Raw genomic sequence first — 16,697 nt, 5'->3', positions numbered from 1 at the left:
GCCTGTGGAGTTTGTGAAGTCTCCTTTGCCTCTGTGTGTGTGGGAAGAGCTGGCAATCGTTGCTGTGTGGGAATGGGGCTGTGCTGGGGCTGGGTGTGAGCTCCAGAGGAGCAAACACAAACCCTGAGCTTGGGGGAGGCATGGAAGCCATGGGGGAAGCACAGACCCTTCCCACAGTGGGAATGTGCTGGGGGGACGGGTCCTGTCAGGGTTCAGAGCTCAGGGAGTGGCTGCAGCAGAGCAGCCCCAGAGCATCCCTGCTGTTGGGGTCCTGCTTCCCGCTGGGATCGGGCTGGGAGGGCAGCTCTGATGTGCCAGGCTGGGCTGGGGGAGCCCTGTCCCACTGCTCTGCCAGGTCCTGCTGCCTGTGCTGCTCTTCCTGTGATCCCCCCGGGCTCCTCAGGCTGCAGCAGGGCTCATGTGCTGATTAAACTGAAACCAGAATCCAGTCTGGATGATATCCAGCCATTCCCCTGCCATGCCCAGTGGCAGCCTCTGCCTCAGAAGTGGCACCTCTTCCATTCCAGGCATCCTGTAATGCCCACAGTCCTCAGTTCCCTAGGAGGGAAAAGCCCAGGGATAGAGCTGTGTCCCTGGCTTCAGGACATGCCATGAAAGGCACATTCCCAGCTGGGAATTCTCCTTGGATAGGCTGGGGGGTCTCCAGGGCTGGGGTCTCCTGCTGAGCATCCTCTTGAGGGCTGCTTGGAGCTGCCCCTGCTCGGGGCAGGAAGAAAAGGGAAGGAGCTCTTGGATCTTTGCATTCCAGCAAGGCTTGTCCCAGCAATGGTCATTTCTCCTCCTCTCATCCTGAAGATCATTTTCCTGAAGGATGCACAGAAACTGGTAAATCATAAATGTCAGTTTTGGAAGTTTTCTTTTTACAGGCTTCAAATCTTTGTGGTCGCTGCCGAGGCCGGGCTGGGCAGAGCTGGAGTGAGGCAGAGAGGGATGGATGGGCTTTGGGATCCATTGGATGGGCTTTGGGATCCCATGGATGGGCTTTGGGGTCCATTGGATGGGCTTTGGGATCTCATGGATGGGCTTTGGGATCCCATTGGATGGGCTTTGGGATCCCATGGGATGGGCTTTGAGATCCCATGGATGGGCTTTGGGATCCCATGGGATGGGCTTTGAGATCACATGGGACGGGCTTTGAGATCCCATGGGTGGGCTTTGGGATCCATTGGATGGGCTTTGGGGTCCCATGGGATGGGCTTTGAGATCCCTTGGATGGGCTTTGGGATCCATTGGATGGGCTTTGGGGTGCCATGGGATGGGCTTTGAGATCCCATGGATGGGCTTTGGGGTCCATTGGATGGGCTTTGGGATCCCATGGATGGGCTTTGGGGTCCATTGGATGGGCTTTGGGGTCCATTGGATGGGCTTTGGGGTCCCATGGGATGGGCTTTGGGGTCCATTGGATGGGCTTTGGGGTCCATTGGATGGGCTTTGGGGTCCCATGGATGGGCTTTGGGGTCCAGTTTGGGAATGCTGGTGGCTGAGGGATTGGCCAGAGACCCCCATGGGCCTGGGCTGATCCCAGTGTGGGCAGCAGGAAATGGGAATTCTGCCCCTCAGGTGAGACCCCACTGCAGAGCTGCCCCAAATCCACCAGCACAGGGACCTGGAGCCAGGCTGGGAGAGCTGGGAATGCTCCCCTGGAGAGGAGAAGGCTCCAGGGAGAGCTCAGAGCCCCTGGCAGGGCCTGGAGGGGCTCCAGGAGAGCTGGAGAGGGACTGGGGACAAGGGATGGAGGGACAGGACCCAGGGAATGGCTCCCAGTGCCAGAGGGCAGGGATGGATGGGAGATTGGGAATTGGGAATTCCTGGCTGGGATGGAATTCCCAGAGCAGCTGGGGCTGCCCCTGGATCCCTGGCAGTGCCCAAGGCCAGGCTGGACAGGGTTTGGATCACCCTGGGACAGTGGAGGTGTCCCTGCCATGGCAGGGGTGGCACTGGGTGGGCTCTGGGGTCCCTCCAACCCAACCCAAACCATCCTGGGGTTTTGGGTCCCCACAGCTGGGCTGGGCGTGGGGTGGGGGCTGGGGCTGCTCCTGCTGCTGGAGCAGGGAGTGGGATTTGGGAGTGAAGTTATGGCTGTTCTTGGTTTCCTGGTGCAGGTACAGCAGCTGGAAAGGGGGCTTGGACAGGGCTCTGAGCTGGCTGAGTGTCTGCTCCAAAACCTCTCTTGGGGTCACTTCAATCCCAGATGTCCTTAGGACAAAGGGAATTACCTGCTCAGGGTGAGCTCTTGTGCCCGCTCCAGAACATTCCCCGTGCCTGGTGCAGCCGGGAGGGGTTTGCATCTTCACCCGGTAATCGGATCCCGTGGGGAGGGGAGAGGTGATCCGGGCCTGTTCTCTGCACCACGCAGGAGTAGGCACAGCCCTTGTCCATCCCAAAACCACCCTAAACCTCCCCTGTCCTGCCTCGGGTACCAACTCCACCCCAGCTGCCTGAAATCTGCATTTTTGTCCTTTTCAGGCCGATTTAAAGCCCAAAATGCACCTTGGGGCTCGTGGAGACTTTGAGGTGGCTGAGTGCGCGTTGTGCCCTCGCTGCTGTTTCATCCCTGTGCCTTTGTCACAGGAAACCTCCACAGGCAGGGTGTGGAGGGCTGGGAGCTCCTTCCCTCCCTCCTCAGCTTTGACAGGAACCAGTCCAGGGCTGACTCCGGTGCCCGCCCTGGATAATCCCCAGACCCCAGCAGGAACAGACCTGCCCCAGACGGGGCTGATGGTGGCTCTGGGTGACCTGCCCAGGGCTGGCCTGTGCCAGGGCAGTGCCAGGGTAGTGCCAGGGCAGTGCCAGGGCCATCCCTGCCCACTCTCCAGGAGCACTGTCCCCCTTTGCCTGCACCAGCTCCCACCCAGCTGCTTGTGCTGGGAATTTCCCTTCCACAGGAACCCCAGGATGCTGCTGGGACCACAGGGACCCTTCCAGCAGCCCTTGGGTGTCACCTGAACAAACTGAGGGCTGATTATTGGGAATTTTTTTTCCCCAAATCTCTCATTTTCTGTCGTTTTAAGTTGCAGTGTGATAAAAACAACCTGGTGTCCATCAGAGCCAGCAGCCTACCAGGCTTGCTCCCAGAATTCCAGTCCTGGGATGGAGCTGGTGGTCCCCATGTGCCAGGACCAAGGATGCCCAGCCAGCTCCGTGCCCACAGAGAGCTGGAGCCACCTCCAGGCACAGCATCAGCCCAGAGGGACCCGAGGGGCATCTCCTGGCTGGGCTCTGCCCCAGCTGCTGCTGGGGAGCCTCCAGACCCCCCAGGATCCATGCCCTGAATTCCCCTGCTCCTTCCCAGTGCCAGCACCAGGATGCTGTGCTCCCCCTGGGCGCTGCCCTCGGAGGATGCTCCGGGTGCCCTCGGTGCCCTGCAGCCCTGGCTCTCTCTGCTGCTCCGGTGTTGGGCTCCCTCCTGCAGAGCTGAAACAGCCGTGGGAGGGACGAGCTCGTATTCACCCCTCCGGCTTAGCCCTGCCCTCCGTCCCGGGAGGAGACTGAGTCTCCACGGCTCCTCCTGACTGTGAGGGAGCCGCGTTAATGCGAGCAAAGCCTTGGAGGTGAAAGCTGCTCTGAAGGGCCTTTGGTGCCCTCTTGGCAAAATCACCAGAACTAAAGCGGCTCCTCCAGGCGGGAGGAGGAGAAAGGTGTGGGAGCAGTGCTGGCACTCAGGGTGACTTCCCCTGCTCAGGGACAGCTTCATTTGTCACCTGTGCACCTGCACAGACACAGCAGCTGGCACGGCTGGGATGTGGCCTTGGATGCAGGGCTCCATCCTGGGATGTACAGCTCCATTCCTAGGATGTACAGCTCCATCCTGGGATGTACAGCTCCATCCTTGGGATGTACAGCTCCATCCTTGGGATGTACAGCTCCATCCTGGGATGCAGGGCTCCATCCTGGGATGTACAGCTCCATCCCTGGGATGTACAGCTCCATCCTGGGATGTACAGCTCCATCCTTGGGATGTACAGCTCCATCCTTGGGATGTACAGCTCCATCCTGGGATGTACAGCTCCATCCTTGGGATGTACAGCTCCATCCCTGGGATGTACAGCTCCATCCTGGGATGTACAGCTCCATCCTTGGGATGTACAGCTCCATCCTGGGATGCAGGGCTCCATCCTGGGATGTACAGTTCCATCCTTGGGATGTACAGCTCCATCCTTGGGATGTACAGCTCCATCCTGGAATGTACAGCTCCATCCTTGGGATGTACAGCTCCATCCTGGGATGCAGGGCTCCATCCTGGGATGTACAGCTCCATCCTTGGGATGTACAGCTCCATCCTGGGATGCAGGGCTCCATCCTGGGATGTACAGCTCCATCCCTGGGATGTACAGCTCCATCCTGGGATGTACAGCTCCATCCTGGGATGTACAGCTCCATCCCTGGGATGTACAGCTCCATCCTTGGGATGTACAGCTCCATCCTGGGATGTACAGCTCCATCCCTGGGATGTACAGCTCCATCCCTGGGATGTACAGCTCCATCCTGGGATGTACAGCTCCATCCCTGGGATGTACAGCTCCATCCTGGGATGCAGGGCTCCATCCTTGGGATGCAGGGCTCCATCCCTGGGATGCAGCTCCCTGCCAGCTCCTCTCCCCAAATTTCAGCCTCACTTTACTCAGGGTTCTCCCTGCTCCTTGCAGCTCAGAGCTGTGACAGGGGATTTTCAAACCTCTCCCACCTTTCCCTCTGCAGCCCCAGGGGAATGTGGCTCGGGAATGGCAGGGAGAGCAGGAGCCAGGGGCTGCTCAGACACCGGGACCCTGCCCCTGCCTGGGCCCTGCCCCTGCAGCCCCAATGCCCCGGCCCATGGGCAGCTCAGGAAGGGTTTTTTGGGAAGATCCCGGCTCCAGCACCACAGGACACGCAGAGGTTGTGGATCTGTGGATTTCTGTGCCTCCAGCCTCCTTCCCCACGCTGCTCCTGCCATCCCAAACACGGCTCCTGCTCCGGGCACTGTGAATTGGGGTGATTTGGGATCAGCCGGGCGTGGGAGCAGCTTGGCCGTGCCCGATGGGGCAGGGGGAGTCTGTCCCTGCAGGAAAGGCTTGGGAGCCGTGGGCTGGGCGCGGGGGAGGCTCAAGGTCGGCAGCGGCTCCTCCAGGGATCGGTGTCGCATCGGGAATCGTCACCTGGGAGCCAGCCCGGGCGGTGCCAGCCCCAGTCAAGGACAAAGCCGTCCCTAAACCCCGCCTGGCTGAGCTGGGCTCAGCCCTGGGCTCAGGATCAACGCCCAGGATGTTGTGAGACAGGGAAGGGTTCGCGTGTCCGAGGTGCCCGAGCCGGGGCAGGAAACACCAACCTCAGTCCTGGCTCTTTGTTCCAGTCCTTCATTTTCTTTGCACTTCTCCAATATTGTTAATGAAAGAAATACGGGTAAAAGGTGATTTGAGCCTCTCTAGCACCTGGCTGAGGGGAGGGAAAGGCAGCCCAGGGAGAGGAGATGGGAGGAACAGAAGCTGGGGGCAAATATCATCCCTCCCCTGTTATCCCATGGGTCTGGATGCCCCTGGGATCAGCACTGGATGCAGGAATGGGGCAATTCCTGGTGCTCAGCGGAGGCAGGGATCAGGGACAGTGAGGATCCCAGCCCAGCCTGGGCCTCCCCCGGGCCTTGGTCTGTCTGTCCATCCCCACGGGATCCGGGATCACACTCCAGGCTGGCACCTGCAGCCAGTGGTGCCCCGAGGGAGGAGGGAGGTGTTGGTGTGGGGCTGCCCCACAGCCCCTGGGACAGGGACCTGCCAGCCTGGGTGAGCTGGGACGGGCTGGGATGAGCTGAGGGATGGAGCTGAGGCTGCCCAGGATCCCCCAGGTAGGGCAGGATCCACTGCCAGTGCTGAAGTGGGCAGGGAGGGGGTTTGGGGTGAGATCCCTGCCCAGATCCCTGCACGGACGGACAGAGCTCAGGGATCTGCTCTGGAAGGGCCCCAAATGGTGGCTGCCATTCTGTCTTTAAAATCATCTTTAATATTCTGAGTAATTCCCCCAGGAATTCCCAGACTTGGCAGCAGCAGCTGGTTCTCCCCAAGTGAGGGAGTCGGTGCTGGATTTCTCCTTTGGGACCAAAGAGCCATCACTGTCCATCTGTCTGTCTGTCCGTCCTGTCCGTCCGTCCTGCCATCGCTCACCCCAGCCTCTGCTGCCGAGGAAGCCCAGCCCAAGGCAGGTTTGTAGGAATGAGGGGGGATCTGGCTCTGCCCCCGGGCTGGGCTGGGCTGGGCTGGGCTGGGCTGGGCTGCTCCTGGCTCTGGGCACAGGGCTGGAAACGCTCAGCCCCGCTTTGCCTCGGGGCTCTGGGAACAGGGAGGCTCTGGAATTGTCCCAGCTGGATGTTCCTGCCCTGCACAGCACCCAGTGCCCCCTGAGCATGAACAGAACACCCAGTGCCCCCCTGAGCACCCAGTGCCCCCTGAGCAGGAACAGAACACCCAGTGTCCCCTGAGCAGGAACACGGCACCCAGTGCCCCCCTGAGCCCTGCCCCATGTGGGGTCAGACTCTTGGTGCTCACTGCCCACCCCAGCTGGGGGTCCCTGACCCGGAGCCACGGGAGCAGGGATGGGTGTGGAGCTGTGGGGCTGTGGGGCTGCAGGGAATGTCCCAGCCCTGTCCCCTGGGCAGGCTGGGGCTGCCAACACCCTCTTGTCCCCAGAGCCCCAGGTTTCTCCTCACGGGGCTCTGACCCTGGGGTGGCACTGGCTGGAGCCCCCGGGGTGTGGGGACCCTGAGGGCACCCCGAGGGTGGGAGGGGATTCCCCAGCATGGGGAACACCCCTGGACGAGGTGCCCCAGGGCTCCCATGGCACACAGCCCTTGGAGGGGAGGAGCTGTTCTCCAGGACACCTCCAGGCCAGTCCTGAGGGCTGGCAGAGCCATGGAGGTGCCAAGATGTGACCCTGGGTGGCTCCAGGCCTGGAACAGGGGTCCCGGGGTCCCTGCCAGCCCCACGAGCTTCCTGCCCCTAGGGGTTACTGTGGGTGCTGGAAGCTTCCATGGGCTGGAAACTTCCAGGGCTGCTGCCCTGCCCAGCCCCATCCCAGCCCCATCCCAGCCCCATCCCAGCACCATCCCAGCCCCATCCCATCCCCATCCCAGCCCCATCCCAGCCCCATCCCATCCCCATCCCAGCCCCATCCCAGCACCATCCCAGCCCCATCCCAGCCCCATCCCAGCCCCATCCCAGCCCCATCCCAGCCCCATCCCAGCCTCCATCCCATCGTCCATCCCAGCCCCATCCCAGCCCCATCCCAGCCCCATCCCAGCCCCTTCCCAGCCCCTTCCCAGCCCCTTCCCAGCCCCTTCCCAGCCCCTTCCCAGCCCCTTCCCAGCCTTTCCCAGCCGTCAGGGCCGTGTCCCTCTGTCCGTCCAGGCGGCCCCGGGGCCGGTCCCCTTGGAAACGCATCCAGAGGCGGAAGCCTGGGGAATGCAAAGCAGGTGCAGCCCCTTCAATCCCCTTTGAGAGCGGGGGACAGAGCGGGGCTTGTTCCCAGCAGGAGCCCAGCCAGGAGCTGCTGCTGGGGGAGAGGGGACCCCATTCCCAGCCCAGCCCCACACACATGGCCCAGAGGGGCAGGGGGACAGCAGGGGGTCCCATGTGGGACTGGGGCACACTGGAATGGGGTCCCTGGGAGCCCCCAGCACTGCCCTGGCATCCTGCACTGGTGTGGGGTGTGGGGTAAAGGACGTCTAATGGGGGACACCCGAGGTGGGATGGAAGATTTGGGATCTGGGATGCAGGATTCAGGATTTGAGATGCAGGATTTGTGATATGGGATGCCCAGCACAGGGTGTGGGATGCCCAGGGCAGGATGCCTGGTGCAGGGTGTGGGATTCCCGGGCTGGGATGCGGGCTGTGGAGCAGCCATGACGGACACATTCCTGCGGTGCTGCAGGTGGAGGTGTCCAAGGACGCTCGGTGACCTTGGCAGGTCTCCATGGAGCCCGCGGCGCAGGGACAGCCCAGGAGCAGCCGCGGGGCCCGGGCTCTGTCCCCAGAGCGGCCCGGGCTGTCCCCGGGCGCTGTCCCCGGGCTGTCCCCGGGCGCTGTCCCCGGGCGCTGTCCCCGGGCGCTGTCCCCGCCCTGCGCCGGTGGCACCGGGGGGCTCTGCCGGGGGCTCCGGGCCCTGCTCCTGTCCCGGCTCCTCCCCGGCCTCATCCGGACGCTGCCTCTGGCGCTGGGCCAGGGGCTGGAGCAGCCCCCTGCCCCCCTGCTCATGGAGGGAGCCAGCCCACGGTGCCCCGCTGGACGGGCCAGCGGTGACAGCGGCCGTGGTGGCAGCTGGTGGCATCTGGACCGGTCTGGCACTGGCCACCAATGCCAGGGCCGGGGGACAGGAGGGTCCAACCCGGCACGGGGGCTCTGCTGGGGGGGCACAGCCCCACCCGGGGCCGGTGGGGTGCCGGGAGGGGATCCCGGTGCCGGTGCCGGTGCGGGGGGGTCCCTGCCCCATGCAGGAGCAGTTTGGGGGTCACAGAGCGATGACGGCGCTGGGGGGTCCGGGATAGGCTCCCCCTGTGCTGGGGGGGCCGGGACGTGTCCCCGGTGTCCTGGCCCAGGAGTGCCGGTGCGGGAGTGCCGGGATGTGTCCCTGGTGTCCCCCCAGGGACAGCGGTGCCGGGGTGTGCCCTCTGTGTCCCCTGCCCCAGGGATGCTGCTGCCGGGATGTGCTCCCCGGTGTCCCTCCCCGAGGATGGCTGGGGGCTGCCGGGGGGTTCCCCCGGTGCTGGGAGTGCCGGGATGTGCAGAGGATGCCCAGGGTGTGTGTCCCTCGGTGGTGGGGGCTGTCGGGATGTGTCCCCCGGTGTCCCCCTCCGGGGATGCCGCTCTTGGGGGTGCCGGGCTGTGTGTCCCCCGATACTGGGGGTACTGGGCTGTGTGTCCCCCGATGCTGGGGGTGCCGGGGTGTGTGTCCCCCCCGATACTGGGGGTGCCGGGGTGTGTCCCCCCCGATGCTGGGGGGTACCGGGCTGTGTCCCCCCCCGATGCTGGGGGTCCCGGGGTGCGCCCCCCGGCGCTGCCCGCGGGGTGCCGGGGGGGTGCCGTGCCCGTGCCCGGAGCCGCCGCCGCGTCCGCGGTCCCGCCCCCGCCGCCCGGCCCGGCCCCCCGGCTCGGCGCGGCTCCGCTCGGCTCGGCGCGGCTCGCTCGGAGCGGGGCGGGCGGAGCCGCTGCCGGTGCCGGCCCCGTGGCGGAGCCGGGGTCCCTCCATGCCGCCATGGCCCCCCGCGCCCCCCGCGCCCTGGCCCTGCTGCTGGCGATCGGCGGCGCCCTCGGTGCGTACCGGGACCGGGGACACACGGCACGGGCGCGGGGGGGCGGATCCCGGGGCGGGGGGGATCCCCCGGGTGGGGGGGCTGCGGTCCGGGCGGGGGCTGCGGGCTGGGTGGGTGGGGGGATCCCCCGGCCGGGGCCGGATCCCGCTGCTGCTGCTGCCGGGGGAAGGTGGATCCCCCCGGGCGGGGGCTGGATCCCTTCATGGGGAGGGGGGGCATCTGCAGGAGCAGGGAAGGGCTGGATCTCCCTGCAGGGCGGGCGGGATCCCCCGGCCGGGGCCGGATTCCGTGCGTGGGGCTGGGTCCCCTTGCAGGAAGGGCTGGATCCCCCTGCCGGGGCCGGATCCCTTGCGGCAGGGCTGGATCCCCGTGCGTGCAGGGGGAGCATCTGCAGGAGCCGGGGAAGGGCTGGAGCCCCGTGCAGGAGGGAGCGGATTCCCTTGCAGGGGCTGGATCCTCTCGGGATTTTGGGGCGCACTTGCAGGAGCCGGAGGGGGGTGGGTCCCCTTGCAGGGGGCTGGATTCCATTGCAGGGCAGTCGGATACCCTTGGAAAGGGGCCGGATCCCCCTGCAGGGAGCCGGATCCCCTTGCAGGGGCGGGATCGGGGCTGTGTATGGGGTGCACTCGCAGGAACCGGAGGAGGGCTGGATCCGCTTGCAGGGGGCTGGATCCCGGCGTGGGGAGGGCTGGATGCTGCTGTGTGTCCGGATGGACAGGCAGGCGGCAGAGAGGGCTGATGCCCTCGGAAGGGGCCGGATTCCATTGCAGAGGGGCTGATCCCGCCGCAGGGGCCGATCCCGTTGTGTGTAGCGGCTGCAGCCGCAGCAGCCGGAGGGGCTGGATCCCCTCGCAGAGATGGGGCGGGAACCGGGCTGGATCCCATCGCAGGGAGCTGCAGCCCGCTGTGTGTGTGGAGTGCACTCACGAGAACCACAGGAGGGCTGGATCTACCTGGGCGGGGGGGCTGGATCCCCTTTTGGGGGGCTGATTCCTTCTGGGGAGGGCTGGCTGCCCTTGCAGTGGGGCTGGATCCATTTGGGGGAGGACTGGATCCCTTTGCAGGGCGCTGGATCCCCTTGAAGGGCAGCTGAGGGGGCAGGAACGGGGGCAGCTCGTGTTGGGGGGCTGTGCTGAAGGGGGGCGTCACAGAGTTGGGTGTGAGGGCACCCACAGAGCTGGGGGCTTCTGTGGGGTTCACCCCATCAGTCCCCCGAGAGAGACTCAAGGATTCGGGGTGCAGCCCCCCAGGTCCTTGTCATGCATCCAGGTGGGTGCAAGGTGGAGCAGGTGGGGGACCTGTTGGACCTCCCCCCAGGCTGCCACGTCCTCACAGGGGTGCGGGGGCACCTCTGACACCTCTTTCTCTCCTTGCCCTCCCCAGCATCCGCGTGGCCCCCCCAAAACTCCAGCGCTGGCGAGGGGAGAGCCTGGGAGGGCTCGTTGGAGAGCAGCCCCCCGAAATGGGACCTGGCGAGCGGAGACCCCCCGGGGGGACCCAGCAACAGCACGAGCGCCGGGGGGGCGGCGGCAGGACCCCAGCTAGAGCCCCCCGGGATGGGCACGGCCACCACGGAGCCCTCGGCCGTGCCCGAGGGGTGCCCGGGGTGCGCCGGGGAGGGCGAGGCCAGCGCCGTGCCCCCCCGAGCCGTCACCTGGCCCGGGGACGGGGGCACGGTGCCGGTGGCGCTGGGCAGCCCCGAGGAGCCGGGCAGCGGTGACCGACCCACGCCGGGCTCCCCGCCCGCCCCGGGTGGCTTCGGGGGGCTCCCGGCCGCGGCGCCGAGCCCCCCCGGGCCCCAGCTCGCCACCGACTCCGCCGAATCCGACCTGCTGCTGGCGGCCGGGGGCTCGGCCGCGCCGCGCACCCCCGTGCTGGGCGAGCCCGGCCCCGTGGCCGCCGCCGGGGGGGACTCGGGGGGTGCCCCGGAGCTCTGGGCCGCCGCCTCCAGCCCGGCCCCGGCGCAGGGGGCCCGCGGCTGGACCGACCTGACGTGGCTGCAGGAGCCCGTCACCGCCGCCACGGGCCCGCCCAAGCCCCCGGCCGACCGCACGGGCTCCGAGATCATCGACGTCGATTACTACGACCTGTTCGAGGGGGGCGAGGGACTGGGGGGCTTCCCCGGGGGCGGCCGGGGCGCGGCGGGCTCGGCGCGGCGGCGGGAGCCCGAGGGGGCGGCCACGCCCTGGGCCCTGCACGAGCTCTACGACGACTTCACGCCCTTCGACGACGCCGATTTCTACCCCACCACCTCCTTCTACGCCGACGGGGACGACGAGGACGAGCTGGAGGACGAGGAGGAAGAGGAGGAGGAGGAAGACGGCGGGCTGGAGGACGAGAACGGCTACCGGCCGCCCGCCTCGGCCGCGCCCGCCCCGCAGGACCCCCGGCCCACCGGGCACCGCGCCGCGGCCCCGCCGCCGCCGCCCGGGCTGCCCGGGGCCGGCCCCACGGCCTGGCCGCGGCCGGGGGAGCGGGGCCCGCCCGAGAACGGCTCCGAGTGCCGGAGCGGGTACGTGCGGCACAACAGCTCCTGCCGCTCCCTCTGCGACCTCGTCCCCAGCTACTGCCACAACGGCGGCCAGTGCTACCTGGTGGAGAGCCACGGGGCCTTCTGCCGGTAAGGAACGGGCCCTGGTGGGCTGGGCTGTGGGGCTCGCCATCCCTGGGCTCACCATCCTGGGGCTCGCCATCCCTGGGCTCACTATCCCTGGGCTCACCATCCCCTGCACCCCATGCCCAGTGTTCCCATCCCCTGCACCCCATCCCTGGGCTCACTATCCCTGGGCTCACCATCCCTAGATTCCATCCTGGACTCACCATCCCTGCACCCCATCCCTGGGCTCAGCATTCCTGCATCCCATCCCTGGGCTCACCATCCCTGCACCCCATGGCCAGGCTCTCCATTCCCATGTATCCCATTCCCAGTCCTTCCAGCCCTTGTGTACCCCCACTCCCAGTCTCTCCCTACTCCATGCATTCCATCCCTGGGCTCTCCACCACCCATGCACACTATTGCCAGTGCTTCTATCTCCTGCAACCCAATCCTGGCCTCTCCACCCCTTTCACCCCATTCCTGGTCTGTCCCACCCCCAGTACCTCATTCCTGGGCTCTCCATTCCCTCTGCCCCATCCCTGGGCTCTCCATCCTCCTGGCCTGGCATTCTCAGTTTCCTGGCATTCTCAGATGCACCCCATCCTTGCAGTCTCCCTCTCCACGCACTCCATTCCCAGGCTCTCCATCCTCCGTGCTCCTCATCCCTGAGCTCTCCCTTCTCTGTGCTCCATTCCCAGGCTCTCCCTTCTCTGTGCTCCATTCCCAGGCTCTCCATCCTCCATGCTCCTTATCCCTGGGCTCTCCCTTCTCTGTACTCCATCCCTTGGCTCTCCCTTCTCTGTGCTCCATCCCTGGGCTCTCCCTTCTCTGTGCTCCATCCCTGGGCTCTCCCTTCTCTGTGCTCCATCCCTGGGCTCTCCATGCCCCTGACACCCCGTTCCCAGTCCTTCCATCCTTTTTCATTCCATTCCGAACCTTTTCCACCCCCTCGCAGGCCATTCCCGGGCTCTGGGTGCCCCGCAGCCCCATTCCCGGGATGCAGGGGGGTTTCCCTGCCCCCGGGCGGCGGCTGCCCAGGAATTAGGTCAGGGCCGAGCCTGCGGGGCGGCCGCGCTAATCGGGCCCGGCAGATTGCGCCGGGAGGCGACGCCGGCTGTGCCGCACGCACCGGGCGTGCCCCGCGGCTGGCACCGAGCCCGGGGGGACGCGGGGGACCCCTCCCCGCTCCCGCCGCCGCTGGGGCTGGGAGCCGCTGGTGCGGGGCGCCAGCGCCGTCTGGGAGACCCCGACCCCGCTCCCAGCATGTCCCAGTGTCCCCATCTCGCTCGGTGTCACCCCCCTCGTGTGTCACCCGCTCATCCCATCCCCCTCAGACCCCCGCAACCCCCGCAGGTGCAAACACCGCATCCCCCGAGGATGCTCTGGGCGCGTTTTGGGGCGGGGGATGCGTTTTGGGGCGGGGGATGCCTCTGAGCGCGTCCCCCGGCAGGTGCAACACGCAGGACTACACGTGGCACAAGGGCACGCGCTGCGAGTCCATCGTCACCGACTTCCAGGTGATGTGCGTGGCCGTGGGCTCGGCCGCGCTCGTGGTGCTGCTGCTCTTCATGCTCACCGTGTTCTTCGCCAAGAAGCTCTACCTGCTCAAGACGGAGAACAGCAAACTGCGCAAGACCAAGTGAGTGACGGGGACGCCCCCGGGCCGCCCCAACACCCCTGCCCTGCTGGCGTCACCGGGACCGCCGGTGCCGCGGGGGACGCGGGGGACGCGGGCACGGTGGGTGGGAGAGCTGCCGGGGGCGGGGGCCGTGGCCGCGGCTCCTGCTCCGCGCTTAATCCCTTAAAGCCGCTCCTGACTGGCACCAGTTAATCTGCTTCGCTGGGAGCTGGGACAGCGGCTGGGCGGCCATCGGGGACGGTCCGGCTGGGGACAGGGCTGGGGGGTGACGGGGAAGGGTTTGGGGTCACCCCCCCGCCCCGGCCACTGCTGGCCAGCTCCTGGAGCAGGGGGGAGGGAGCCTTCCCAGCCCGGTCCCTAATGAGCTGTTAATTAGTGTTTGGAAATGCCAAGTGTAATTAGCAGGGAGGCTCCGTGCCAGTTCCCGGGTCTGCCTCTCCAGCCCTGCCCCGGGCTGCCCTTCCCGCTCTCCTGCCCAGAGCCCAGCTACCCCCAAACCCCCAGATCTGGGGGCACCGAGCCCCCCAAAATGACACACTGGGCTCCTTTAGCCCCAGCTCAATCCCTGGGGACATTTAGTCCCCAAACCTCCAGAGTCCAGGACATTTAAGCCCGTAGACCTCCATCTCTGGGTGTACTGAGTCCCCACGCCCTCCAGACTTGGAGGCATTTAGCTCCCCAAATCCTCAGAGATGGGGTTACAAAACCCCAAACCCCCAGAGCAGGGAAGATTTATCCCTCCAAAGCCCTTCGATCTGGGGGTACAAATCCCCAAACCCCCAGAGCAGGGAAGATTTATCCCTCCAAAGCCCTTAGATCTGGGGGTACAAATCCCCAAACCCCCAGAGCAGGGAAGATTTATCCCTCCAAAGCCCTTAGATCTGGGGTATTTAGCCCAGACGTCCATCCCTGGGGACATTTACCCCCCCAGACCTGCAGTGCTGGGAACAATTAACCCCCCCAACAGCAGGGTCACCCCGAAAGGCGGGCGGGGCTGCGGGGGGGTCCTGCTCTCACCCTGCTCTCCTGGCCCCGCAGATACCGCACCCCGTCCGAGCTGCACAACGACAACTTCTCCCTGTCCACCATCGCCGAGGGCTCCCACCCAAACGTAAGGAGCTCTGTGTCCCTCCTCCTGTCCCATCCCTGTCCCTCTGTCTGGTGACCTCTGACCCCTCCACGATCCCAGCGCTGCCCTCCTGTCCCCATCCTGCCATGGTCACAGCTCTGTTCCCTCGGTCCCCACTGAGCTAAACTGGTCTGAGGCCAGGCAGGGGGGCAGTGTCACCCCCCTGTCCCTTCCCCGTCCCCTCCTGCCTGTGTGGCTCCCCGGGAGCCACCGTCCCGAGCTCCCGATGGCTTTGGCTCCGTGTGGGGGTGGCGGGGGTGGCTGTGCCGGTGCTCAGGGAGGGGACAGCGGGGCAGGCGATGCTCCCTGGCTGTGGCATCGCCGGGCAGGAGCAGTGGATGGCCGCGGGTGCTGGAGGATGACCCTGGTGCCACGGTTGGGGTGCACCCCCGGCGTCCCCGGGATCCCGCTCCAACCTGCTGTCTTTCGACTCGGAACAGAGAGAAGCGAAGGGCTTTGCGGAGCCGGAGGAGGAGCGTAGGTCCCTTTAGCCTTCCCCCACCCACGGCCGGTGTTCCCCGTCTTCCGACCGCCTTTAGCAGCCCTAGCCGCCCTGGCAGGAGGCTCCGGGGCCGGCTCCCTCCCCGCTGCCGAGAGGATGCACCTCGGGATGGGCTCGGTGCCGCTCCCCGGCACATCCCCCGTCCCCTCCGGAGCTGGAGGGCTCGGCACGCGGTGCCTGGGACGCAGCAGCACTGCGAGGATGAGGAGGGGTCAGCAGGGTCAGCACCCCCCGGAAAGGGGTTTTTGGGGATCCTGCAGCCAATGGCACCAGCTCCGGACTGGCCGGATGTCACTGCCCAGGAGATGGGGATCCTGTCCCTGTGTGACGCCGGCCCTTGGGTGTCCCCGTCCGTCTGCCGCTCTCTGCGTGGCACCGGCAGCACCGGAACCACCACGGCCCGGCCCGGCAGGCTCCCCCTGCCCTGCCCACAGCGGGACCGTGCGGGCACAGCCGCCGCCCACAGCCGGGGCCCGGTGCCGGTGCCGGTGCCGGCGGGGCCGCTCCTGCCGGGGTGCGGGCCAGGCCCCGGAGCGGAGGATGCTGCAGCAGGGGGACGTCGGGAAGAGGCGTGCCCGGCTTTGCCAGCGGCGCGGGGGCACGGGCTGTACGCTGAGGAACCGCAATAAAGCCAGCCCCTCTGGGCTCCTGCCAAGCGCCGGGAGTGGCTGCTCGTCGCGGGGACGAGGCGAAGGGAACGGGAACGGGAACGGGCGGGAACGGTGGGCGGATGGCCGGGGGATGATGCGCCGGCGGCTGGCACGGGCTCCAGGCTGGCGCAGCTCCTGGCGCTTCGGGAGCCGAGGTGGGGAGGCTCTGCTGGGGGACGGCGTCACCGCGGGGGGGTCGGGCCCTGTCCCCGTGCTGCGAGCGCCGCGGGCCCCCCGTGCCGCCCCCTGAGCTGGGAGGGGACATTTGTCCCCCAGTGGCTCTCTGCAAGGGGTCAGTGGGACATGGGTGCCCTCGCTGGGTCTCGCCCCATCCCGGCCCTGCCCTGACCCCCCTCTCTCCTGCAGGACGATCCCAGCGCTCCCCACAAGCTGCAGGACTCGCTGAAATCCTGCCTGAAGGACGAGGAGCCGTTCAACATCCACAACTCGACGTCGCCCAAGCACGAGGGCGGCAAAGGGGAGCAGGACGTGGGGGAGCTGAACTGCCTCCAGAACAACCTGACGTGAGCGGCGGGGCCGGGGCGGCGGCGGGGCCGGAGCCGGGCTCAGGCTCCCCCCTCCCGCAGCCTCTCCTCCCGTCCCGCGTCCCTCCCGCTCCGTGGCATGCTTTGGTGTGTTTTGTACCGAGGAAAACAAAAAAAAATTCCAGTGATAATTCGGCCGTGTCGTGGGGGTGTTTGGTTCGTGCTCCGTGTTTCTCGCTTGGGTTCGTTCCGCGCTGTGATTTCTAAACCTTTGCCGTTCCGCAACTGACTTTTTTTGTACTTTTGCCCCACTTTTTTTGAAATACAGGTAAAAACAACAAAAAAGGAGAAAAAAAAAAAAAGTAAGATCTTGAAATAAATAAACCTTTTTTTTTTTTAAA

General features: G+C 66.2%; 1 protein-coding gene across 3 annotated transcripts; it reads left to right on the top strand.

Annotated features, from left to right (window-relative positions):
• Positions 1-9,103: 9,103 nt before the first annotated feature.
• Positions 9,104-16,697, top strand: CSPG5 (chondroitin sulfate proteoglycan 5). Of its 3 annotated transcripts, XR_013182860.1 has the most exons (6): positions 9,104-9,295; positions 10,679-11,915; positions 13,342-13,530; positions 14,569-14,641; positions 15,100-15,381; positions 16,178-16,315. XR_013182860.1 is itself a non-coding variant. In XM_077180464.1 (5 exons), the coding sequence occupies exons 1-5, from the start codon at positions 9,238-9,240 to the stop codon at positions 16,337-16,339; spliced, it is 1,719 nt and encodes a 572-aa protein (XP_077036579.1). In that variant the 5' UTR covers positions 9,104-9,237; the 3' UTR covers positions 16,340-16,697. The 3 variants fall into 3 exon arrangements, 2 of the variants coding, with proteins under 2 accessions (XP_077036579.1, XP_077036627.1); XM_077180464.1 differs by lacking the exon at positions 15,100-15,381 and having other exon boundaries at positions 16,178-16,697; XM_077180512.1 differs by lacking the exon at positions 16,178-16,315 and having other exon boundaries at positions 15,100-15,818.

Source organism: Agelaius phoeniceus, chromosome 1 (assembly GCF_051311805.1).
Source record: "Agelaius phoeniceus isolate bAgePho1 chromosome 1, bAgePho1.hap1, whole genome shotgun sequence".
Lineage (NCBI taxonomy): Eukaryota > Metazoa > Chordata > Aves > Passeriformes > Icteridae > Agelaius > Agelaius phoeniceus.
Note: the sequence above shows the minus strand (reverse complement) of the source record. Positions and strands in the feature narration are given on the sequence as shown.

Bases quoted from the DNA above. Each gene is read 5' to 3' on its own strand.
- CSPG5 (XM_077180464.1), top strand. From the start codon at position 9,238: ATGGCCCCCCGCGCCCCCCGCGCCCTGGCCCTGCTGCTGGCGATCGGC. The intron at 9,296-10,678 runs GTGCGTACCGGG...TGCCCTCCCCAG, and splicing joins GGCGATCGGCGGCGCCCTCG to CATCCGCGTGGCCCCCCCAA. The intron at 11,916-13,341 runs GTAAGGAACGGG...GTCCCCCGGCAG, and splicing joins AGCCACGGGGCCTTCTGCCG to GTGCAACACGCAGGACTACA.